We start from the raw sequence: 25,404 nt of genomic DNA on the forward strand, positions 1-25,404 counted from the left end.
AAAAACAACTAACAACAACAACGACCACCACCAAAAAAAACCCCAAAAACCAAAACAGGAGGCTGACTCTGAGGGCAGCACAGGTCTTCAATCTAATTAACTGAAACTTGGCTTTTTGATGCAATCCACATTAATTAATGAATCCAGAATTCCATTACACTAGTAGCCAGAAAACCTAATCTTTTGTAATCTTGCAAAACTCAAAGTCCAGGGGAGATGCCAAGAGCTGCAATGTTCTAAATACACCTTTTCTCTGACAGCACTTCTGACTGAGACTGCTCCTCACTGCGAGCTCTTCCTGGACAGCTCTTGTTTGTGTGGAGTGAGGCCTTGGTACACCTCACCTGGACAACCCTCTCTGCTTGAAGTTTGGATCTGCAATGTCCCCCAAAAGCTCAGGCGGGAAAGCCTGGGCCCACACCGCAGCGTTCGCAGTGTTACTCTGGCAGGTCAGAGGCCTCAGGGCTCTCATCTGCAGTGGGGAGATCTCTGACGGGCTTCTTGTGGAAAGTACTATGGCGACGAGGAGCTGGGCCTGGCTGGGGTAGCACACCTCTGGGAAGTGCTTGGAGACACCTTGTGTTCAGCCCTGTCACCCAGATGCCAAGGAGGCACATAACTTTCCTCTGCTAGGTCCTTCTGCCTCACCACAGTAACCGGAAACAGTCAGGTGGCCATGGGCTGTAACATTTGGGAGCTGTGTGAAACAGTACATCTTTCCTCATTCACATTGATCTTCTCAGTGAGAAGTCTGTCAAAGCTGCATCTCTGCTCCACCCCCACACCTAGGTGCCCCTGTTCCCTATTGGTTGGTTCACATTCCTATATATGCACCTTCCCGAGGACGGGATGGGAGGGATACTGACTGGCTTCCTGCCTGCCAAAGCCATGCCCAGCACCAAGCAGGTCCCCAAACAAATGAGGCACACAACCCGTGTTCCTAACGCTGTGCATTCAGACCACGCTCACTCTCCTGTGACCACACAAGACCTGCACATGTGTCGGAGGCCCCTGGCCGTGCCGGCAAGCATCATGGAAGTGGGCACATGCACTCCAGATGCAGCCAGACATCCACAAAAGAGCTGCTGCTGCTGTCACTCCAGGGCTGCCCCTGTCTCCAGGAGTAAGCTGCCCTTTACTGGCAACAAAAGCCGTGACCTTTGCTCTTCAGTTTATTAGTTACCTACAGAGCATGTCTCACTGTCCAGAGCATGAAGTTCAACTTTTGGAAAAATATAAAGGATCCATGGTGAGCACCCTGGCTTTTAATTTAACACAGTAGCGAGCCATGGAAGTGAACAGGAAATGGTCCCCCAGAAGAGTTCTCCATGGGCCAGGGACATCCACGGTCACGGCCTGGAAGTGTCTTGCTTATATCCTGTGGTTAAATTTCTAAGCCCAGGGAAATCCCTGTACTGTGAGAGAAAAGCTCTGAAACATGTTTTAATACACAGTATCAGATCCACTGGAGCTTTCTGTTCAAATCTGTAGTTTTAAGTTACATACACCTCTAAGTAAAGTATACCATTTCAAATTCATGTAAAAAAATACAGTGAAAACTATACTTGGCAAAACAATTGGCCAAACAATTCTCCCTCTTTCCTGATACCTGAAATGCTTATTTTCATAGCATTGCGACCAGACATGGGAAGATCAGAAACATAGCAACTTGTAGAACAGCTGAGTGCTGTCATTGGGCACACCCAGAGAACAAAGAACAGCGCCTGTTCTGAACACCACGCACTCAGAGTTCTCAAAGGACAGGATTTCTAAGAGTGCCCTCATGACAGAGCTAAGAGGAGATGTTGGGGTATCCTTTTTTTTATATGGAGTAAAGGTTTGTCTCTGTATTGTCAGTCCTTAGTTCTGTACCAGCAGAGAGGACAGGAATGCAGGACTGTGGTGTTGTTTACATTTGTAAACGTGTGTCCTCCCACACCTGCACAGATATCTGAAGGTCAAACAGCCCTCCATGCCCAGAGGCTATTTATAATCAGAGATTGTCTCACTATTGATTGTTTGTAATACAGATCTGATGGGCAAAAGGAGGGTGGGGGGAACTTCCAGGCAGAAAAGGGAAAAAAGCAGAGGAGGGAGATTAAGAGCTCAAACCAATGCAGAGAAAGGTACAGAGCTCTGTGTGTTTTCATCTGCACAGGAAGGGAGGAGGTGTGGCATCCAGAATGTACCCAAGCTCAGAAACAAATGTGTCTTGGTCAGACTTTAACTCCAATGCAAATGCCCCAAGCCACATCCAGACAGCTCATGAACGGCCTTCCCTTGGAGCCTCCGGACACTCACTTTTCCTTCAGTCTCAGCTCACCCTGGCCAGAGTCTAGAGGTGCTGAGTGTGGAGCTGCTGCCCCACGGGACCACCTTAAACCCCCAAACTCCCAAGTTCCTAGAGCAGCCAAGTACTTGCTCTCCTTTTTACATGCTCAGTGAGAAAGCTCAACCCATCTTATAAATAGAAAACAGTCTGATAATTATTTTGTGATGTTTTAGGCATCGGTAAGCTTTCAACACTTCCTAACATTGAGGGAGTATCCACCAGCACAGTAGAACCCTCTACACACACACACACACACACACACACACACACACACACACAATGTCACTGAAACAATGAGCTAACACACCCCCCCCCCCCCCGTGAGGAACAGCAGCAGCAACAGCTCCAGCCCGCACTGCAGTGACTATTTTCTATAAATAAGTTATTTACCCACATGTAGAAACCTGTCTGGTTAACATAGTTGTTCTCATCATTAGCATGGTTGACATGGGGTTCTCTAAAAGAATCTGTGTAGCTAGCTTCTCAGTTTCCTGATCAATGAAAAATACAATAACTTCCCCATGAAGGCTCAGATATCCCACAGTAACAGCCAGAGACTGTCAGCTTACTAGGAGCAGCCTACGACTTCTAAATTGAGTCTCACTCTCACCCAGGGCCACCTGCATGGTGGACATGGAAGCCGGAGGGATATGCTGGTGGGCATGGGGGAGCAGAGCACACGGGAGGCCTTACCTGCTGCCTGTTGTTTGGCATGTATGGAAGCAGCGTCGACACATGGAACATGAGTTCGAAGTCTTTATATGTGGTATAGAGGGAGTGAGTCCCTGTGGAATCCGCTGAAAACAAAGTAAATTATAAAAGCAAGTTAGGCAAGCACAGAATCAGGGCTCTTCCACTTGCAGATGGTATTTGGGTTGAAAAGCACAAGCCACACTGTGTGTAAACCTGGATGTAATGCCTCGGGCACCCTCTGCTCAGCTGTTATCAGCTCTCACCTGGAGCTGCCCCCCACACTCCCTTTCCTGTCAACTTTCTACTGAGCATGCTCTAACAGACTCAGGGACTTAGGAGGGGAGATTGCTCTCTTTCTGTCTGTCCATCCTGCAAGACCACACATGTTATGATGCTAATGTGAGGCTGAGGAGATGGTTCAGTCAGTCAAGTGCCAAGTAAGTGTGGGGATCTGAGGTAGAAGGGCAGCACCCATGCAAAAGCTCGGTGAGGCAGTGAATGGCTGCATGTGATGGTGTGGAGACTGATTGACGGAGGTCTCTGGAGGTCAGTGTAGCCTCATCAGTCAGCTCCAGGTTCAGAGAAGGACCCTGCTTAAAAAGTCAAGTGGATGAACCCCTGAAATGGCCCACCGTGTGATAGACACTGCCGCACAAACCAGACAATCCAAGCCTGATCCCGGGAACCCTCACAAACCAGCAGGAGATCAGCCTGGTGCACCCATAACATTTCTGTGGCAGGACAGGATGTGGAAACAGAGCTGTCTCATACACAGGGGTCAGACAGCCTGGGATACTTCATGCAGCAATGGGGAGGAGACAACAACAGCAACGTTCCTCAGCAATGCGGAAAGGGGCTGCTCAGAGTTATCCCATGGCCTCCACATGCTCAGCATAGTGTGTGTGTGTGTGTGCGCGCGCGCACTCAGAGTCATACATGTGAAGTAAAAATAAGTGGCACAAGTGGAGAACAATCCAGGAGGATACTGACATGACCTCTGGTCTCCATATGAACATGCATGCACCCACCATAATGTACACACATATACCACACATAAATGTTTTAAATAAGAAATGGTGGTATCTGAACTGTTGACTACAAAGTCAGTCATCTGTTGTTTTTAGATGTGTATAAATACACAAACGTGTATATGCATAAGCATACAGGCTATTCACACACACATGCATATAAACATACACTCACACAAAACCACAGGAACTCACACATAAACAGAAGCTACATAGAAGAACACACAGGCTACTCAAATATCCATGTGCATAGACACACACGAGTGCGCACTTGCACACATGCTCACTCTTATTGTCCAGCTGCGCACGGTACTTGCTGAAGCCCTTCAGCCGCACTCTCTGGCCGAGGAGGTCCAGGAACTCCTCGAAGGCCGGCCCTGCAGTCTCGTTGTTGTACATCTCCTCCTCTGTGCTCTGCCCAGCTCTGCAGTACAGGATCCCAATTTTGTGCTGGAAGCTCAGCTGAAATGAGAGGAAACGCGATGAACTTGGCAGCGACTCCAGACCTGCTTGCTTCTAGCCAAGTCAAAGCTGCGGAAGCCTGGGATCCGGTTCCCAGGAAAGCACGCTGGAAAAAGGCCCAAAAGCCACTCGAGGATCGAAAAGCCCTGAGGGGCAGCGTCTGTGGCCTGAGCCACGTGGGAATTAAGAAGAAGAGTGGACAGCCCTGTCAGACATGAAGCTAGACACACAAGTGCACACACACACACACACACACACACTGAGTGGTCTAAGTAGGATTAGCTTCCAAGTGCGGAACAGGGAAAGGCCAAGGACCTAGACACATTTTTCTCTCTGCCTCTCCTGTCTTTTTGTTCTGTAATCTATTTGAACATTTATGGAAAAATGTTGGCTCAAAGAAGGGAAATCAAGTCAAATTAAGGTCGAGTAAGAAAAGAATTCCAGCGAAGACTGCAATTCGTGTGTGTGCATAGAAAATGTTTTGTTTCCACCAAAGTAAGTTTGGTTGTACAATTACAGTCATTTCTCACATTTTTGACTATTTTAAAAAGAAAACATTGGCTGTAGACACGACACCTCAGGAGGAGCTGCAGCAGCAACTGAACAGTCCCTGCCGCCACTCTACCTCCAAGTCAAGGCTGTGCTGAGGTGGGAGCCACAGCTTTCCTCCAGAACCAGAGGGAGACTAGCTACAGCTTCAGCAATTGCTCATTTCCCCCTAACTATCGGTCTTCCCAGCAGAGGCCTTAAGCATCCCAGCAGCAGCCGAGCCTGAGAGACTGACAGGCCTTAATTGTCACCAACTCCCTGCAGATGAGGACCCCAAACACGCTGGGCTTGAGTACTGAGATGGGAAGCTCAGCCTCTAATAGAACCCCATGGCTGACCCCAGCAGTAGAGCAAGGCAGAGGGTCAGGCAGTTCTTGGAGCAACACAGAGTGGACGGTCTCATCCACCTCATTATCCATGGCAAGAGAGCGCCGGCGGAAGTCTCCCTATCTCTTTGATGGGTGCTCACAGCATGACAGAATCGTCTTTCTCTGCTGACAGATACAAGGGTGAGCGGGGAGTGTGGGGCCACAAGCTCCTTCCTCATCACAAAGACGGCAACGGTGACTCTGGCCTCGGCTGTGGGCTGAGAGAATGAGCACCAGCTATGAGCTCCTGGGGTCATGAGCTTATCCTTGCTGTGCTCAAAAGGGAAAATCCCCCTCAAAAGGAAAAAAAATCACCTAATTTAAAAATGCTCTATTGTTTCTTTATGAAGAGCAGTTGGGCCTAAGTTGCTTGGGAGATAGCTTAGGACTGAGCTTTGGGGACACTGAGGGAGTTGACTTAACTGAGAGTCCAGGTTGACATCAAGACACTACAAGCATGCACCTTGCACAGTGGGCAGTCCTTACACACTGACTTCATTACCACAGAGTGTGCAGTGTCCACATTAAACCCTGGAGCAAGCGTCAGGTGTCACACCCCCGGGTCCTGAGGTGTGGTTCAGGCTGGCTGAGCAGAGCCTCCATGGGCCTGCGCGCATCCCCTGACTCTCCATACGTGGCAGACTTATGGAACCCTTGAGACTGAGATCTTGGGAGGCTCCCCACCCACTCAGTTCTGTGCTAATCCTCACTTAGGGAACCCTTGAGACTGAGATCTTGGGAGGCTCCCCACTCAGTTCTGTGCTGATCCTCACTTTCTGCCATCCAGGCATCCAAAACCCCAAATTGTCTAGATCCAAACCGAGATGTGAGTGGAGTTTCTAAACGCTAGGCTTGGGTCATGGGTACCAAGACCTTTGGGAAACGACAACAGTCAGAACTTGCAAGTACAGGAAAACGTACAATGTGGCCAGGGACAGGGCTGCACCCTGGCTGTCAGTACCACACCTCCATCGCTTGCTCTCCAGTGAGCTGCCACCAAGATGGAACATCAGGGAGAAACTAAAACATGGTCAAAATGTCTTCTTGTCTACTAGAAGCCAGCAGCAGGCTCCGTCCGCTGCTCACTGCCGCAGACAAGCAAACATTCTGACTCCCTTCTTCCCAGACCACTCTTCCAGCCCTCACCTGCTGACCTCAGGCTGATCGCAACACCTACCCAAACTCCAAGCCAACCCAACCCATCCAAGAGAAACTGCAGGCAGGAGTGTGAGGACCCCAGAGCCAGGACACACTCAGTGGTACCTGAGAACAGGGACACACTCACTGGGACCTGAGAGCCAGGACACACTCACTGGGACCTGAGAGCCAGGATACACTCATTGGGACCTGAGAACAGGGACACACTCATTGGGACCTGAGAACAGGGACACACTCACTGGGACCTGAGAGCCAGGACACACTCACTAGGACCCGATAGCAGGGACACACTCACTGGGACCTGAGAGCCAGGACACACTCACTGGGACCCGATAGCAGGGACACACTCACTGGGACCTGAGAGCCAGGACACACTCAAACACTAGATTGTCAGTTTCCTGTGGCTCAGGGCTGTGAGCAGGATACACACACAGACAGAGGGGACTCAGCCACAACTATTTCTCCTGGGTCAGGATCAAGGCTGGCCACTCTGTCCCCAACACCAGAAGCTTTAGATGGTGGTTTGAATGAGAATGGCCTCCACAGGTTCATATATTTGAATGTTTAGTCAGCAGAGGTGGTGTGTGTGTGTCTGTGTGTGTGTGTGTGTTGGGACTATTGAGGAGGGCTAAAGAGAGGAGGAACAAGCTTGTTAGAGGAAGTGTGTCACAGGGGTGGGCTCTGAAGTTTCAAAAGCCCACACTATCCCCCGCCCCCCATGAATCAAGATGTACAACACTCAGCTCCTTCTCCAGCACCGTGAGTCCCAGCACGCCACCATGCTTCCCGCCATCGTCATGGAGTATCTGTAAGCAAGGCCTCAATTAAACGCTTTCTTCTCTAAGAGTTGTCTTGGTCACTGTGTTTCTTCACAGCAATAGAATAGTGACTAAGACAGTTTGTCATGATCAATAAGATTTAAACACAAACGAAGGTAGCAAGAAAGAAAGGCTATGAACTTCAGCTCTGGCTCCACTTGCAGCTCAGCCGGTGGTGTACACCAAAGGCCTGGGCAGAGCAAATGTGATGTCTACCTGTTGTGTCTGCGCCATGTGGCCAAGAGGCGAGGAGCAGCTGGCCTTCAGGACAGACTCTGTTACACAGATGCTATACTGAGGTGTGTGATGGAGACTATCACAGAAGACCAGCCTATGAATTCCCTGGTGTGTAAACTAGGACGGCCTTTGAAAAGGGAAAGGAGAAATGAGTGTAAAGAGCACTTGCTGCCGGGCAGAGGACCCGTCCTCAACTCCCAGCTCCCAGATGACGGCTCAGAATCACTGGTAACTCCAGTTTTAGGGAACTGATCCCCTCTTCAGGTATCATGCATGCACGCACACACACACACACACAGACACAGGGAAACATCCACACATAAAAATAATGTATCTAAAGGGAAGGGAGCTGGAGAAACGGCTCCAGAGATATGAGTACCTGCTGTTCTTTCAGAGACTCTGAACCACAGCAGCCATGTGTGGGCGACTCACAGCTGTGCAAAATTCAGCTATAGGGCACACACACACACACACACACACAGGTATTCTAGAAGCTGGGGGGGGGGGTTAATTTCTGTAAACATTGCGTCAAAGCCCTCAAGGCCTCACATCATAAGCTCTTTTCGACTTTCCACAGCATTCTGGCTCCTTGCTTGAAACCTCTTACCAAAATCCCAACAACCAAATGAAGAAGCTGAGTCTCCATACTGTGTCCTGAAGGGACTTATCATGGCCAGGAGCCAGTCACAGGAGCCCAGCAAGGCTACAGACCCGGAGCCAGAGGAGCCACCGAGAGGTTAATTACTACTTAGATAGCTGAACCCCTTTTTGTTGTGCAGGTGCCTCTCAGGCAGATTTGCTTTTAGGAAAAGAAACAGCAGCAGGGGTGTTAGTGTTAGAAGGGCAGAGACAGCTGGGTGGTGGCAAACTGCATCTCTTTCAGGGGTAAATAGCCTCAGCAGCTATTTCCCAACAGCCCTTTATTTCTAAGACATGGGAGGAGCTGTGAGAGCCAAAAGGTCAGCTGACGCTCAGGTCTACATGTCATCACAGAACAAAGCCACATCAGCATGGCAAAGCCAAGAGAGAAAGCAAGGACACACCTGGAGCCTGCCTCCACAATGGCTCCTGGACATCCAGTTCTCAGATGGTGTCACCCACGGGCTCACAACGCCAGGCAGGCCCCATGAATCACCTGCCTCACCGTGAGAATATGGCAGGCTATAGCTGTCATGTGGTCTGTTCCCACAAAGCAAAGCCACATGGGCTGGGAAAGATGGAGCCTCCGTGGAATTGGCTAGTATGATCTTTGGGGGCCACACACTTCACTTGAAGGCATTTATTAGAAATGGTTTCAAAGGAAAGAAGATGAGAAATCTGGTGTGACAGCTCACGTTTATAATTCTGACTACCTGGGAGACTGAGGCAGGAGGATTCTTAGTTCAAGACCAGCCAAAGACACAATAAGCATTGTCTGGGGGCGGGGTTACACAGTGGAAAGTTCCCTTTTCAAGTGTGCAGTCCAGGCTTGTGCGAGCTTTGTGCTCACACACTGTACATACCCCTTGTTCATCCAGCTTGAGCAGCTGCTCTGGGACCTTGGGGGAGTTGGCTGCTTGCCGCAGACACTGGATACTCAGTTCTGGGATAACATACTCCAGGACTTCCTTGAGGGGCAGGCCCCGGGCGGTGCCGTGCCGGGCTGTGGAGGGGACAGCGTCTTCTAGGATTGCTCCCCTCAGAGTTGTGAGCTGTGGCAAATGAGACTCTGGTTAATACCTGTTGCTGGTTATTCACGAGGGGATCTAACAGTTTATCAAATGGAAGCAAGGCACTCCATCTGAAAACATAAATGACCATGCCTTTTATCAACAACATCCCTACAGAGGGATGGGAAGACATCACAGGGGCTGAGACAAACAGAAGAGAGCCTCAGAAAGGAGCCAGAGCCTCACCAGACAACTGAAGCTCTGATGCCCCTTGGGAAGGCTGCTGAGGGAGGGCTCAGGCTGAAGCCCCAGCACACCCTTCTCCTTCCATCCGTGCGCCTCTGCTTATCCCTTCCTCTCCTTTCCATGTCTTCTGTTTGAAGATTGAACCCACGTTGAACACCCCTGGGCTGCGTGCGGGTGGCTGAGAGGAGGACCACTGAACACAGTCTTGTGTTTTGCTCTATACCTTGGAAGCCTGGTGCGGTGTTCTGGATGAGGATATAGGCTCATAGATTTGAATGCTTGGTCCCTGGGTGGTGGAACTGTTTGGGCAGGATTAGGAGGTGAGGCCTTGTTAGCCTGGAGGAGGCTTTGAGGTTTCAAAAGCCCAAGCCTTTGTTTCTGTTAGCCCTCTCTCTACCTCCTGCTTATAGATGAAGGATGTGAGCTCTTAGCTACTGTTCCAGTGCCATGCCTGTCTGCTGCCATGGTTCCTACCATGATGATCATGAACTCTAACCCTCCGTAACCATGAACCTCAATAAATGCTTTCTTTTTATTACCTTGGTCATGGTATCTTCACAGAAATAGAGGTAAGGAAGACACCTAGGCCACCATTCAAGGCTGTCATGATAGGAAAAGCCACTGCCCTGTGGTCCAGAAGGTCTTACTGCTTGATCTTGGGAACCGAGTGTCATCCCAGAGACACATGACACACACACTAGCCATGCTGTCAATAGACGGAGGGACGGTGGGTGACTAGCATGAGAGCCACCACGACAGCTGAGATACAGTGTCACCACACTTACAGAAGCAAAGGGAAGTAGGAAAGCCTAAAGTGGCCAGCTGGCACATTCTAGAAGATTGGCCACTCTGATTATGTGGGCCAAAGGACCAAGACCTGCTGTGCAGGGGACCCTGATTCCTTAGGGTGGTTGGTGTCTGCTGTTTAGCTGCACAATGTGTGTAATCACCTCAGGTTTTAATCAGTACAAAGTCTGTGGGGCACAACAAGCTGCTCTCTGAGGTGTGGTCACCTTGGTTATGCCTGCCTGTCACAGGCCAGCCCCACCGCAGGCTGCCTCATCTTTTTTTTTTTTTTTTTTTGGTTTTTCGAGACAGGGTTTCTCTGTGTAGCCCTGGCTGTCCTGGAACTCACTTTATAGACCAGGCTGGCCTCGAACTAAGAAATCCACCTGCCTCTGCCTCCCGAGTGTTGGGATTAAAGGCGTGCGCCACCATGCCCGGCTCCTGCCTCACCTTTTGCATTTGGTTTTAAACTCATTTCCCACTTCTGATGGGAACTGTGTAGATGGCATTTGCTCTCATGTCTCAGGCTCAGAACTGTCCACCTTCACCATGCTGTCCTATCATACAATGTGGCGAGACTGTGGTCACCTGAGTGCCAGGAAAGGCTTCCAAGTGTTTACTTGGGATGGGACCAACATAACCGCCTTTCAGTGTCCTTAGTGGATGACTGACATCAAAGCTAGGTTTTCTAAAACTGAGTAGCATGGTAGTGACCAACAGCAGTTTCTTACCTCGCTTGTCCTGAAGGCCACCCTGTAGTTGAACTGCGACCCTTCCTTCTCCCTGGGATCTTCTACCTTCTCCCTCCGGATGCTGACCGCCACAGGGCCAAGATTTTCATCTATCCCAAAGTAGTTCTGGTGCTCTGCCATTCAAAACAGCGTATTTGGGAGAGAGTGACATTGCAGCAGCAGTTCATGAAGTGAGTCCCAGAGCAGTGCCACAGGCCACACCACGACCCTTCCCACAGTCCCAGAGCAGAGCCACAAGGCCACACCACAACCCTTCCCACGGCTGGGATCCTCTGGCTTGGGATCTAGGCAGGCTCACTTAGCTGGTGTCATCTCATGGGTTCTTTGCTTTCCTATCTGCTTTGCACTGTCATAGTATGCTGAGGGTCCCACCTCAAAGCTGCTGTTCTGTAGATGGCACCGTTAGGAAGATGGGTCAGCAGCCTCATACTGTGGAAGGGGGAGGGGCATAGCTCCTGCACTGCTCCATTCCATACGGAAGGTGACCTTCTCATACTGAATGAGACTCCGGAGGTCACTCAATGAGCCACTCAGACTAGCCAGGGTAATCTTAGCCATCAGTGGAGTGGCAAAGGTTACCGTGTCATTAAAGTGTCCCTAGTGTCTAAGGAGAGATTTAGAGACAGGAAGCACATGATGGTTTCTGGGCTGTGATGGTCACTGCTCCTACAAATCCAGCAACTCCCTCTGCCAAGGTCAGCTCATCTCTTCTTTCCCATAAACCCCTGGTCCTGAGTCACACAACCCCATGGCAGGGATGGACCCTGGGGTGTCCCATCTACCAAGCAGAGGATACAAACAGGATACACTTTCTAATGGACTGTCACCAGCCTGCACTCTTCTGTATAATAGCCACACGGCAGGGGACATTTAGCAGTACGGACACAGGGAGCACTCAAGGAAGCAATCCCCACGCACAATATGACCCTCCTCCCAGTGATGGGCACTCCTGCTCTCTGGACCACTCTCTGGACCACAGAACAGTGAGGAGTCACTATGTCTCTCTAGCTTCATATTGATGGAATCTTACCACAGCATAGCAGAGGCAGTTGGGCCTTGTCAAACACAGGAACAACTGCCATATACCCACTGACACAGTCAAGAGCATGTCTATTGTCAGCAGCCATGTCAGTGATTCATGCAGAACAGGGGGTAGATGGGACCCCAAGGAACTGTTCATTCATTCTCTGCTAACCATAGCCTGGCCAGTTCTCCAAGGGTTATGACCTTCAACCCTGATATTTTCCCACCCTTATACAAAACACCACATTTCCCCTCTGAATGCTACCTTCTAGGTTTTAGCTTCTCTTGCCCAACTCTCAGTTTTTGAGTTCGGGAAACCTGCAGCTCTGCAAGGGTCCTAGCTGTGGTTTTGTGCTCTGAGAACTTCTGGAAAGATCTGAAGTCACCAAAGGGGCAACTGCCTGCTCCACTCCAGCCAACACTGCCCAAATTGGTTCTGAAATGCAGGCCATTTGTTTTATACTGCTTGGGGACCAGGCTAGTATAACACAGATACTCAGTCCTTTTAGAACCAGGCGGAGCCAGAAACCGCAAGGAGGCTACTTTTGGGGTGAAGGAGGATCAATTTTAGATTGGATAAAGCCTGTGTGGTAGATACAGTATGTGCTGCCAACAACAACCAAGACAGTAGACAGGACAGTGTCACCAAACACATGTCAGGTTTGAAGAAGCTGAGCAGCCATTTATGACTGTAATCAGTAGTTTAAAATCATAGTATGAGGATGTTAACTGTTTACTTCAGTATGCCTTGTTCTCTTGACATGCATTAGTGACAAGGGGCCTAGGACACTACACTAAACCTGCCTTTATAGTAGACAAGGATCAGTCTAGAGCTTTCCAAGCTGCAGCGGCTAGCTATCCTCCCACAGGCTTGGTATTTGGTGCTCTGCTCTTCTTGGCCATGCTCTGTAGCACTCTGGGATGGTCACTTGTCTTCAATTACACACACACACACACACACACACACACACACACACACACACACACCACTCAGGTTTCTGTGTTTTCTAACAGACTTGAAGATTTTATGTTTCCCACAGGCCCGTTGTCCTGTAAGGACTCCCTGGGCAAATGCAGTTGTACACGCAGCTCTCTGTTTAAGGCGACAGGTGGCACATAATACTCCACTGAATCAGAAACCGTGTTTTGAAGAACTGGAGAACCCTCTGCTCTGTCATCAAAGATGACAAGGAGCATAGCCTAGTGGGCAGAGAATATAGGAAGGTGTCCTCTCACCACATCTTGCTTGCATTTCTGGCTCTGACTCTGACTCACTCACATGCCTGCATTTCTGAATGCAGATGTGGAGGTGAGGTCCCCATGGTCCGTCCACAGGCACCATGCCCGTGCCGGCAGACCCCATAGTGGTTCCGCCTCACCAGTCTTTGCTAGGAACCTCCCTCCTGGTGGTGCTTTTAGTTTCAGTAAGAAGTCTGTGGAATGCCTGCATGCGTTTCTAAAGAAATTAAAATTTTCCCTAGATTTGAGAACATGCTGTCTAGCTCCTATGTAGAGCATGTCCACAGACCATGAAGAAGTGAACAGAGTCTGTGCTCTGTCCCCTCCCCCACTTCCCCAGAGGGAACAAAGGCAACTCTTTTAAAGGACATCCTGCATCCCTTTCAGGAAAGATTTCTGTTATTTTTGATCTGAGAAGCCCTGCCACTCTGGACAGAGGCTCATGAGCAAGCCCCTCATAGCTCTGTGCATTCAGACTCTGGCCCCCCACAGGCCGGCCTTATTTCTACCCAATGAGCTAATGATTTCCATAAAATTGTTTCAAGAGTGAATCAAATGAAATCCTTCCCTGGCAGGGTGGAAACCACGAGAAAGCTGTTAAGTTGAATGAAAATCCACACATCACACGAATACAATAGCACAGGATAAAAAAAAGAGGTTAACAAGACTGCAGTGTGGGAACGAGTCATAGGATCTTGGTGTTGTACCCTGGCTGCCCCATCAAGAAGGGGGAAAGGAAGACAAAGGTCTGGGGTGCCTGGGACCCCAGCCCAAGGCTGTTTCTAGACTCTGCAGTATCTTAACAGGAAGACTGATTAATTGGTGAGTCACCAATGAGTCCGGGGGCTGCAGAGGTGGACGAGGGCAACCAGGCAGTTGGTCCAGTGGTAAAACCCACAGCAAGATCATAGCGGTCACAAGCCCCAGGACCCACGTCCTCCAGGCCTCTGAAGCCTGTGACTCCTGTATCCTAAAAAGCAGCTTACAGGTCCTCTGCCTTTCAGGAACCCACGTCCTCCAGGCCTCTGAAGCCTGTGACTCCTGTATCCTAAAAAGCAGCTTACAGGTCCTCTGCCTTTCAGGAACCTGCTGGCCACTTTGTTTTCGCATGCTACTGACTGGGGTGACATGGCACAAATGATCACCTTTCCCTCTAGTCAACTGTGTGCCTGCATTTCCGATCAGGCTTTAGGAGCTGTGGACAAAAGACAATAAAAGCGCAGCAAATGGGCAAGTGAAGATCCTGCCTCAGGCCACTGTGAAGTCACACTCAGTCTTGAGAAACCCATACTCCTGCATTATGAGCCCATTCCCCATGCAGGGAGACTGAGGTATTAGTGTCATGTGATTCTGATCCAACCTTAACCAAACCACTAATAAGCTTAGAAAACCAACAGCACTGAAGTGAAATAATGAAATGTTTAAAAATATTACACTTGCTTCATACAAAACCAATGAAGGCCCATGTTTTAGAAGGGGTCAAAGGTGAGAGGTTATGTGACCTGCTGTAGGATGGCAGACAGCCTGGCAGCAGCACTTCCATAACAGCTCTGGGGGATGCCCTCACACGAGAAGTGAAAACTAAACCATGGGCTGGGAAGATGGCTCTGGATAAGATGTTCATCACACCCCTCCCCACAGACAATGTGCATAAGACTGCATTCCTAAACCCCACCCAAATGTCGCCTAATCCCCGACTGGAAGGAAGGCAGAGGCAGGAGGTTCCTACAGCGACCTGGCAAGCCAGACCAGTGGCATCAGTGAGCATTGGTTTCAGCCAGGATACCCTGTCTCTAAAAGAAGGGTAAAGGGTCCAGAAGGACTCCCAGGGCCAACCTCAGGTCTCTAAATGCATGGGCACACATGTGATGGCATACAAGGGATGGAGGAAGCCATCGCTGCCTCCTCTACTTGCTGCAGTTCTCAGTTGAGTGGTCTTAAGAGGAGGAGGAGGAGGAGGAAGAGGAAGAAGAAGAAGAAGAAGAGGAGGAGAAAGAGGAGGAGGAGGAAGAGGAGAGGCTGCTGGGGAAGCTCAGCTGTCCAGCTTCTGTACATTCTGAGATGGGCGAGCGATTGGAGCTTGGAGCTGAGCAGATGCACAGTGGGCTTTATTAGGATTCCATGATGGTAACCTTCACTTCCATCTTACTGTACCAGAGCAGAATACGCTTGAGGTCTCCACTTCGGCTATCAAGCAAGCCTCACAGAAAATACCTTCCTTCTTGATTCTCCATGCTGACCTAAGACCTGCTGGGGTCTGGTATGAACAGGCCTTTGCAGGTTCTTACACTGACTCTCTATGGCCTCACTGCCTGCACAGGAGAGCAAATGCCTGGCATTGTCCCTTGGTGCCAGAGTCCCAGGTCATCTGGGTAGTTCCTCTTATTACGAATTCCTGGACTCAATGGACCTGTTTGCAACAGTGATGAGGGCCAGGGAGAGAGGCGAAACCAAGTCCATGAACAATGTCCTCTCAGAGAGGAACATGTGTCTTAGAATGGTACTCTTGCTAGCTGGCACTCTGCTCACCCTCGTGAATTTAACAGTGCCCTACTCCCTTTTAGTCACCGACTCTATAAAATGGGAAGAAAAGGCAGGGACATGAAACTCAAAGGAAAGTCATGGCTGACTCAGCAGAGAGTTCAGGGGATTCATAAGACACGCCCCTCCCCTAACCCCCAGGCTAGCATCAGTGACACAGGGGTGAGTGTGTGTGGAGCCAGGTGGCAGCTTCACCAGACATACTCCCATACTTCTGCTTCTCTCCTCATCTCTTAACTATCAAAACAAACTGCTGCCTTTAATTCTGTGTCTGGGTGTGGCAGAGGTAATGGCCTCTTTCAGGAGAGAAGACCAGACACACACACACACACACACACACATACACACACACACACACAAACATGAAATGCATGACACCCATGCGGTGAGACAGGCACTGCTCTAAGTCCTTTGCAGGGTGTCCCTGAATCCTTAGCTCATCTTGAAGACAGGATTGGGTGGGCTAGGAATCACCAGTGTTCTCCATCTGGCCCTTTCACAGCCCTGGGTTATTAAGCACGGACTTCCACAGACGAGCACTTCAGCCTTGGCAAAGGGGCAGTTCCTGAGTTCCCAGATACTAAATAGGAACGTGGTGTTGGTGGTGGTGGGGGGTATAGTGCATGGTTTCTGTTTATCAGGCTGGCTGCTGAACTTAGGATCTTGTGCATGGGAGGCAAGTGTTGTACAAACACCTCCAGCTCCAGCCCAGTGTGAAACTCTCTGACTGCAGCGTCCTTCATTCTCAGTGCTGCAGAGGAAGGCAAGCACTGGAGAGAAGGGAGCTGGGTGGGGGCTTGTGGGAGATGATAAAGACGTGAACACAGATAATATGAGGGTCCCCTGGAGCAGCTTAGTCTGGGCAGTGCCACTGCCACTACGAGGGAGCCTCATGCCACTCTCTTGCCCCCTGCTTCTTCCAAGTTGCCTCCACCGCTGAAGAAAGTCAAATGTGTCCTGTCAGATGCCATTTTATATATAGGAAGGAGGTGGGGAAGGAGAAAGGAAAGGGGAAACTGAAAGAAGGAAGAAAAAGTGAGGCAGGGAAGGAGAGAGGGGAGGGGAGCTTGAAGCAAGCGTTGTCAACCTGACAAAATCCAGAGTCACCTGAAAGACTGGCCTGTGGGCATACCTGTGGGGACAGTCTTCATTACAGTAACTGACATAGGAAGAGCCATCTTAATTTTGAGTGGGACCACTCCTGGGCTGGGTAAAATGGAGTTGACATACTGGATACTGGCTCTCACTCATTCCTCTCTGTTTCCTGACTGCTTCAAGCTCCTGCTGTCCAGATTTCCCATTCATGATAGATCCTACTTATCTGTGAGTTAAAACAGACTCTTTCTCCCGAAGGTTGCATTTGTCAGAGTATTTCAACATTGTAGTAGGGAAGAAGCTAAGTGGGCAGAGGGAGAGCATGGAGGGAGAGTATGGAGGGAGAGCATGGAGGGAGAGGATGGAGGGAGAGGAGGGGAGGGAGAGCATGAGGGAGAGCATGGAGGGAGAGCATGGAGGGAGGGAGAGCGCAAAGGGAGGGAGAGCAAGGGCTCACAGCTGTTGGCCTCATCCTCTCTGAAATACACCCCTGAGGCTCTGGGGTTAAGCTAGTCTCTACACTTGAATCCTCAGGACTCTAGCCACCAATGTCTGGTCCCTAATGACTCCTGCTGTCAATTATATCTCAAGTTGTACTGGGTCACTGGCAAAGGGCTAAGCCCTGAGGAAGCAGGAGTCTCCTCTACACTGAAGCCTGGCAGCTTTCCTCTGAGGCCACTCCCCCCTCAGCTGGGCTTCCCAGGCTTCCTCCCAGTGAGAAACCAGGGCCTTTGGTGCATTTCCTTATTCTGTGGGCTTCACAGGACAGTCTAGAACTCAGATGTCCAGCTATTTTCTAGGTCCTCTGCCTAGCCCCCAGTCAGAAATGAATCCAAGAGTCTTGTACTGCCAGCCAGCACGGCTACATCTCCTTACATACACTCCAGGGTGTGGACACACAAGCTATTTCTGGGAGCTGATTATCTTATTTCTTTACCAACCTAAATAGTCTGAGAGCATTGCTTCCAAAGCTCTCCAGTGTCTCCATCATCAATCAGAGAGAGCAGAGGTCACTGTAGAGGGGTCTACACAAGTGACAGACAAGCCAGATTAGAAACCACCTCCTGCAACAGACTCCAAGGCCATTAACAAGTCCAGTGGTGCCAATAGTCAGGGGCAGTAAACTTGGCTCCTCTCATACACACTCTGGATGTGAGACGCACTTGAGTGGGAGCTGTTAAGCTTTTGCACACTAGGACCTGAGAACCTCTCCTCCTGAAGGCCCAACTCTCCAGCACTCAGCCTGGATGCTAAGCCACTTACAGACTTGATTTCATGTGCCAGCTTCTAGCTATAACAAGTCTTGGGGAGGAAGCATGTTTTGCTGAGGTCATTTTCGAAAGCCAAAAGCAACTAACTGCCTTCTTCCTTTCCTGAGTCCCTACATAAGGGAGGGCACGACATGGGGGTGTCAGTCAGAGGTTCTGGGCTTTCCTGTGACAAGGAATGAACTCAAACAGGAGAGCTGGGAACAGGGAAAGGGGCATTCTGGTGACAAAGCCTGTGTCGCACACAGATGGTCAAACAGAGAAAAGTGGAAATAATTTATTCTATACTATATGAAAGACTTCCGGAACAACGGCAGAAGGAAGGCTAACTCTGTATCTGCTCATGTGAAGCACGCATGTCTGGTCAGCTCAGAATTCTTTCATCAGGGACTTGGGCACATCCAGCCTAGGAATTAACGAGGCAAGAGCAGAGAATGGTGGGGAACCCACAGAGTTATCCAGCTACACAGTGCAAGGAGCGACACACAGAGGACAACACAGGATGGATGTAACCACAGGACACTTAGTAAGGGGGTAAAGTTTAGATAAAGCTCGATGTCAGAGGGGGAGGAAGCATGCCCTTGGTGAGAGCTGTCCAGGTGACGGGGTACCGAGGAAGCTGCTCTAAAGCAGAAAGGCCCACGGCAGTGCCTGAAGACTGGGATGATTTCAACGTCTCCTACAGGCTCATGATAAACAACGGGTCTGTAGCTGGTGGTGCTACTATGGAGGGCCCTAGAAACTTTGTGAGGTAGAACTTTGCCGGAAGAGCAGGTCACTGAAGTTGTGTCACCAGAACTGATACCCAATCCCTGACCGTCTGTCTATCCCTCCCTACGCACTGTAAAATGAAAAAATTCTCTGCACGACATGATCCCATGTCTACCCCAAGAACACAGGGACACTTGGCTATGGCTTGGACTCTCTGCAACCATGTCAGAACAAGTCCTTCCTCCTCCAAAGCTGCCCCTAGAGTGCTGCGTTATTTGGGTCCCAGTGTGTCATGCGGAACTATCCTCTGAGCCAAACAGCTGCTGTCTTCATAGGACCAGGGGTGCCTGCTTGCAAAAGTCTGTCACAGCTGGACGTTTGGACTACTGATATCCTGTAAAAGGAATGCCAGGGAGGGTGAGGGCCCCTGACCTGAATACCCATCCATCCATCCATCAGCTGTGTGCTAATTCTGCCCTAACTCAGAAAGGGCTAAGGTACAAGGTGGGGCAAGAACTGGGGAAGAGGCTCCCATCTGTGCAGCTATCGGAGTCATCCATGCTGGCTGCAGATCCTTCCACACGGCTGCTATAAGGCCACCTTGCTCACAACTCCTTCCTTACCTATGCTTTGTCAGTCTAATAGACTCACTCACTGATTCTCCAGAGTGAATGCTGATGGAATTGTACTTTGGTTTGTCCTTAGGACATTGGGGAAGGTGTGTGTGTGTGTGTGTGTGTGTGTGTGTGTGTCTCGCAGGAAGGCATTAACACAGTAGTATAGAAGGGCCCCAGAGCCCCTGCAGGAAGCCAGGTGCCTACCTTTGCCATAGAAGAACTTGCGGTAGTAGTAGGCCCCGAGGTCGACGTGCTCTATGATGTAGCGTTTGACCTTCTCCCTGTGGATGGGCTGGCTCTCCCGTGGCACCTCCAAGACAGAGACACCTGCATTGGTACAGTGTGAGCTGAGGGATGACTCAAAGGAGCAGCTCTCCCCAGAGCTGAAAGAGGCTGAGTTGGCCCGAGAGAGGGCAATGCGTCTATCGCCCTCCCCACCAGTCTCATTGCGAAAGTATGGACAGCTGAGGACCAGGTCGTTGCTCTTCCCGTCGCCCTCATCAGCATCTGGGTTCTCCTTGGAGTTGAGGTCCTCCTTACTGCCCAGCGGGGACTCGCAGCCTCCGGCTGGGCCTACAGGAACCGGGGTCTGTGATGCTGCGGAGGCCCCCGTGGTGATGTTCTTTCTCTTCCCTACACTGGCCCTCGTGGCCATGGCTTCATTGATGTTGAACAGGATACTCTGCACATCGTAATGGGCAAAGCACCTCTGGCAACTCCATGGGCGGATGCCTCGGTCCAGGCGGCCCTCCTCCAGGTCAGACGTGAACTTGAAGGTCTCATGCTCACTCTTGACTGCCCGAAGTTTTCGGAAGAGTGAGGTTTCCACAGACTCTGACTTTAGCCTGCGCTTGAAGGGCTTGTCTCTGTCCCTCCCCATCAAGAGGCCGCCATCCATGTAGTCCAACCCTGAGATGCGGACGAATTCTCCTCTGGAAATCTGGGCCGCCGCATGGAGGCTGGGGGAGATGGCGGTGTCACAGGGAAAGAAATCTGGAAACCCAAAGGAGCCAGTCACTTTAGGATCATAACTCTCTATTCGGTACCCGCGGAGCATGGCGAAAACATTCTCTCCAGACAGACCCTGCCTGTCAATAGATGAAGTGCTCCCATACTCCCTGTGCAGGGCCGCTCCCGTGTTGGGGTTGACTGCGTGTTGGTCCAGGACATCCTCCGTATCGATGTCACTGATGGTGATGTCACTGTTGCTCCTCTGTCGTATGGGGTGCAGCCCTCTCTGGGGAGAATGGACAAAGATGTCTCCAATGGTGTACTTTGCTTCCACAAAGTCCAGGTCCAGCTGCTCCTCTGGCTGCCTGTCACCCTGGTCATTTTGGCCATTCTGGATGATAGAGGTAACACTCTCATAGCTGGACTGAGAACGACTCTCCCACAGCGTCTTGCAAGCCAGGTCCTTGGAGCAGTCCTTTTTAGGAGGCCACTCAGACACTCTGGCCCTCACGCCCATCTTGGGCACTGCTGGGGTACCATTGGCTGGCCCACCCCCACCTCCCCCACCCTCACTCGAACTGGAAGTGTTTAAAGTAGCAGGTCCCATGCTGCCATTGATGGCTTTAAATTTCCGAGCAAAATAATCATCAGCCTGCATGGTTCTGGAAGGGTCCTTGAGTTTGGCAGCAGCTCTGCCAAGCTTGTGCTTTTCTGCCTGTGATGGCCTTGGATCACTCATGTCCACAGGAACAAGAAGCAGTTATCAGCAGCAGTGGTGTGAGCCTCCCTCCATGCTCGTCACACAGCACTGGAACAGACACAGACAGAAAGGTGGTTGCCTTTTTCACCAAACGCAAACAGCATCCTCAAAGCACGGTTTCTCTGAGGCCACGACGATTGTGCTCCAGCGGCTGTGGTGACACTGTCCCGGCTTCAGCAGCACTCTTTAATACTTCTGTCGTTAGCATTCCTCTGCCTGAATCAGAAGACAGAGAACAGTCAGTTGTGATTGACATGATTCAGGTCAGTACCGGTCTACAGGCGATTTCTCATCTTTCACCCTTGCCTCTGCTGATATCAAGCCTCTTTACACTGTCACAGAGCTCAGGTGTGCCTGACTATCCTGTTGTGCAAGGCTGACTGGAACTCTCACAGAAAAACACCACCACCACGCTTAGAGAAACGTTAGCAGGATGCAGGATTCACTTCAGGCACCACACAGGAACGACTGTAGGGGATGTCAATGTGTGGAGCAGAAATGTGGTCAGGTGTATTTTCATTTCTCTTTTATCTTTAACCATAAAAAAATGTTGCTAACCCTGCATACTTTCTCAGCTCTGACAGGCTAAGTGGCTCTCGTGTCCCTCCCATAAGTATCCACCTACAGTTCACTGGCCAAGATGAAAGTCTTAATCAGCTAAACAGATTGAGAACGTTTGGGCAAGCTCCTGGTAGCCAAGATGAATAGATGGGCATCCTTGAGAAGACGGGCAGACATTTTCCTAGGGTAGTAGCTACTTTGTCCCCAATACTAAAAAAAGCATCAGTCTGCTCATGGCCTCAGGCTATTTACCCCAGAGCCATTATGTAACCGAGGAGATAAGAGATCTCCCAGATGTGACAAATGGAGGGAGGGAGAAAATGCAAGCAGATGCACACACAGATACCCTGACCTGTGTTCTCAGACACAAGGGAATGGCTGCCTCTTCTCAATCACCTAGAATGACTATTTTTAAAAGGATTGTAGACTGCTATGAATTGCTGTTATTTCCTACACAATTTAGACTCTTACGAAACAGTTCCTGGAAACCAAGGGAGCGACAGCAAAAAAGAAAACACTTTAGCCCTCTTCCACTGAGACGAATCTGATTCCGTGAACTAGCCTTCTGTGGGACCCATCAGTTCTTTGGATGGCTGCTTTTTACAGACAATAAAAATTTAAACTTAAAAATGTATGCTGGCTAGGGGCCGCCTTGGTCTGTAAGTGTGCTTATATGACTGACAGCATGAGGACCTGAATTGATATCCCGAGAAGCTGTGTAAAAGCAGGTGCGACTGAAGTATCTGTAACTTCCACACTGGCAGATGGAAACAGGTGGACCTAGGAGCCATCCCTGCCATCCCAGGTTCAGTAAGAGATCGTGTCTCAAAAACTAAGGAGAAGGACATGAAAGGAAGTGAGCTGCTCTATTCCTCTGGCCTCTCAACAGCCCTTACAGGGGGCACATACCCACGTCCACATGCATGTGTGTGTCCCCACCCCTTTCTCTTTAATGTTTGGTAGAGAGCTATATGAATCCCCAACAGGCAATACCAGGAAACTCATCTGTAGGTTCCTAGTGTCAATTTGCAGATCTTCTGTATAGAGCATTCTACCCTGGTACCGCACCCTCACGCACTGAGCTAACTCCTGGAATCATAGCAAGGAGTAAGTGCTCAGCACTCCGCCCATTTTCAAGGACAACAACAAAATGTAGCAGATGTGCCCAAGACTGTAGGAAGAGAAGTAGGCAGGATAAGCAAGTCAGAGCTGCTTCAAAAATAAACAAAAATACGTTCCTTCTCCAGCTCACAGAAGACCCAGACAGAACAGCACATGGGCTGCAAGGTGGGAAGGGAGGCACGGAGGACACAGCACATGGGCTGTAAGGTGGGAAGGAAGGCATGGAGAACACAGCACATGGGCTGTCAGGTGGGAAGGAAGGCATGGAGAACACATATCCAAAGCACTGATGTCAATGCAAGCATAAGAATGCCTGAAGCAGCTACGTGACAAAAATAAAAAACCAATAATGTCCTAGCAAGATCAACTTCTCCAAACTGACCCAGGAATGGAAAATCCAAGTAGGTTCACTGTCATTGAAAAGAACAGAAACTTATACCTACTTAACAAAGATGTGACAAAGCCACCTATGAAATGCTACAGGCCACCCTGACACCTCTGAGATGCTCATTCCCTCTCCCCCTCTTTTCCCCATGTCCTGTGCACACTGAAGGTCCAGAACCTAACAGGTATGACACAAAGTGGGAAAATACACAAGACCCCTGCACAGCCAACAAGGAGCCAAATCCCAGTGCTGTAGAGCTGAGTCCGACAGGGTCTCCTAGAGAGGTGAGGGGAGGGAGTGCTGAGACTCAGCTACCTCAGAGACCCATAAGCCAGGTCAACCATCAGACCCACTAAAGCCATGTCACCCAGGAGTAGTGAAGACAAGATGTCGGCCAGAAAGACAAACCATGAAGCTACAGAGATTTGGGGCTGGTTGTACTTAGTCTCTTCCTGGCTGGGCAGATAGCTGCGTGACAGAACACTGGATGCTGGAGAAGCCCCACGTGCTCTGTGAGCTCTCCCCTCCCTCTGTGCAGCTAGCTCTTCACTGTGGTGTTCTCTCCCATCTCTGTCTTCTGTCCAGCCCCACTTTCTATGCCGTGTCTCAATCACTTTATACTGAGTACCTTTAGAGTCTTCCAGCAACCCCACACTTTAGGCTGCTGTCCAAACCGCTCCCTCTAACTGGAGCACCAGCTGCTTCAGAGCTGACCACATCGCTAGTCACCTCTCAGGCTGTGTCCCCCCACCCCCACCACCCCAGGTTCCCATGATGTTGGCTACTTTCTCTCTCCTTGTACTTCATAGCAGATTCCTGACTCTGTGTGTGAATTTCCCCTCAGAGCAGCCACGTGGGTCCAGGCTTACATAACTTTTCTCACTATTTCTTTTGTGGGGATCAGTACAGTTTCTAGTATGTGGTAAATGTACCATAAATAAATAAATAAATAAATAAGCAAGCAAGCAAATTGACAAATAACTAAAGGAATGTATCAGGTGCCAACACTCAATAATATAAGAGCCTCTACTAATTATTGGCTTTAACTGTAAGAGTTCAGGGCTGGGGATGTAGCTCAGTCAGTAGAGTTCATGCCTGGTGTGCATGAAGCCCTGGGTTTGATCCCGCGCTTGTACACCACTTGGCATGGCAGCATACTAAACACACTGGAGAGGGAAGGCTGTAGGAGCAGAAGGCCAAGGTCACCTCAGTTACAAAGGGAACCTGAGTCCGCTGAACTACAGGAGACTTTGGTTCACTGCAACTTTTCAGATACATGCTCACAAGGTCCATAAGTGTAAACACGTGGGAAGCCAGGGCAGGATATTACTGCCACATGCTTTTCCTCATACCCTTACAATGACTATGAACTTAATACCCAGCAGCTATTCCATTCTGTCAAGGGGCACCCTATCCCACTGAGGTATGGGATAAATGAGATGCTGATGGCCCAACTAGTAGACTGAAAAATGCTGCCACCCTCATTCTGTCCACATCCCAGCAACTCTCCCTGGCAAGGCAGGAGCACAGAAGCAAGCAGTTACTAGTCCCCAGAGGCCATCTGTCATGGGTCTCTGAGCCCTCTGGGCTGTGCAGAACCCTCTTCTGTTAGGTAGCTTCCTGGCAGAAACTCCCAATGCATGCTATGAACAGTTCCCATACAAATAAAGATGTTGTGGAAAACTGAATATCCAGGGGACTTGTTATTCTGTCCCTCGAGCTTCATGTCAGAGTTAGGAGCAAAAGCCTGAGACAAGAAGCCTCTACAACCTTCTTCCCATGATCCTCCATGCGCTTACTCTTCTGGGTTTGTCACTGTCACTAGCTTGGATAGCACATTGGCAAATTTCAGGGCTCAGACGATAAGCCCTAGCACATTTCCTTATAAACATGAAAGGCACTGACAAATGAAGGTGTGTATAAAGTATACCCAGAACTGAATGGGCACCTAGTTACATATTACGTAGTCTTCTAACCTGCTCTATCCTGCTAGGCCTAGCATAAGGACCATGCTTCCAAGTTCCCGAGTCCAGACACTGACACTGAGGGAAGG

The 25,404-nt window shown here is 49.9% G+C and overlaps 1 protein-coding gene across 2 annotated transcripts in view; it reads right to left on the reverse strand.

Annotated features, from left to right (window-relative positions):
- The window catches only part of Sipa1l2 (signal induced proliferation associated 1 like 2), a 151,248-nt gene that overhangs the window by 52,265 nt on the left and 73,579 nt on the right, over positions 1 to 25,404 (reverse strand). For both annotated transcript variants that reach the window (XM_029480756.1, XM_029480755.1), the window contains exons 2-6: positions 19,777 to 21,499; positions 11,058 to 11,191; positions 9,148 to 9,336; positions 4,341 to 4,515; positions 3,026 to 3,129 (exon numbers count right to left, since the gene is read on the reverse strand). In XM_029480756.1, the coding sequence (XP_029336616.1) occupies positions 3,026 to 3,129; positions 4,341 to 4,515; positions 9,148 to 9,336; positions 11,058 to 11,191; positions 19,777 to 21,262 (2,088 nt within the window). In that variant the 5' untranslated portion in view covers positions 21,263 to 21,499. The remainder of the gene's footprint in view (positions 1 to 3,025; positions 3,130 to 4,340; positions 4,516 to 9,147; positions 9,337 to 11,057; positions 11,192 to 19,776; positions 21,500 to 25,404) is intronic.

This window comes from Mus caroli, chromosome 8 (genome assembly GCF_900094665.2).
Source record: "Mus caroli chromosome 8, CAROLI_EIJ_v1.1, whole genome shotgun sequence".
NCBI classification, from domain to species: Eukaryota; Metazoa; Chordata; class Mammalia; order Rodentia; family Muridae; genus Mus; species Mus caroli.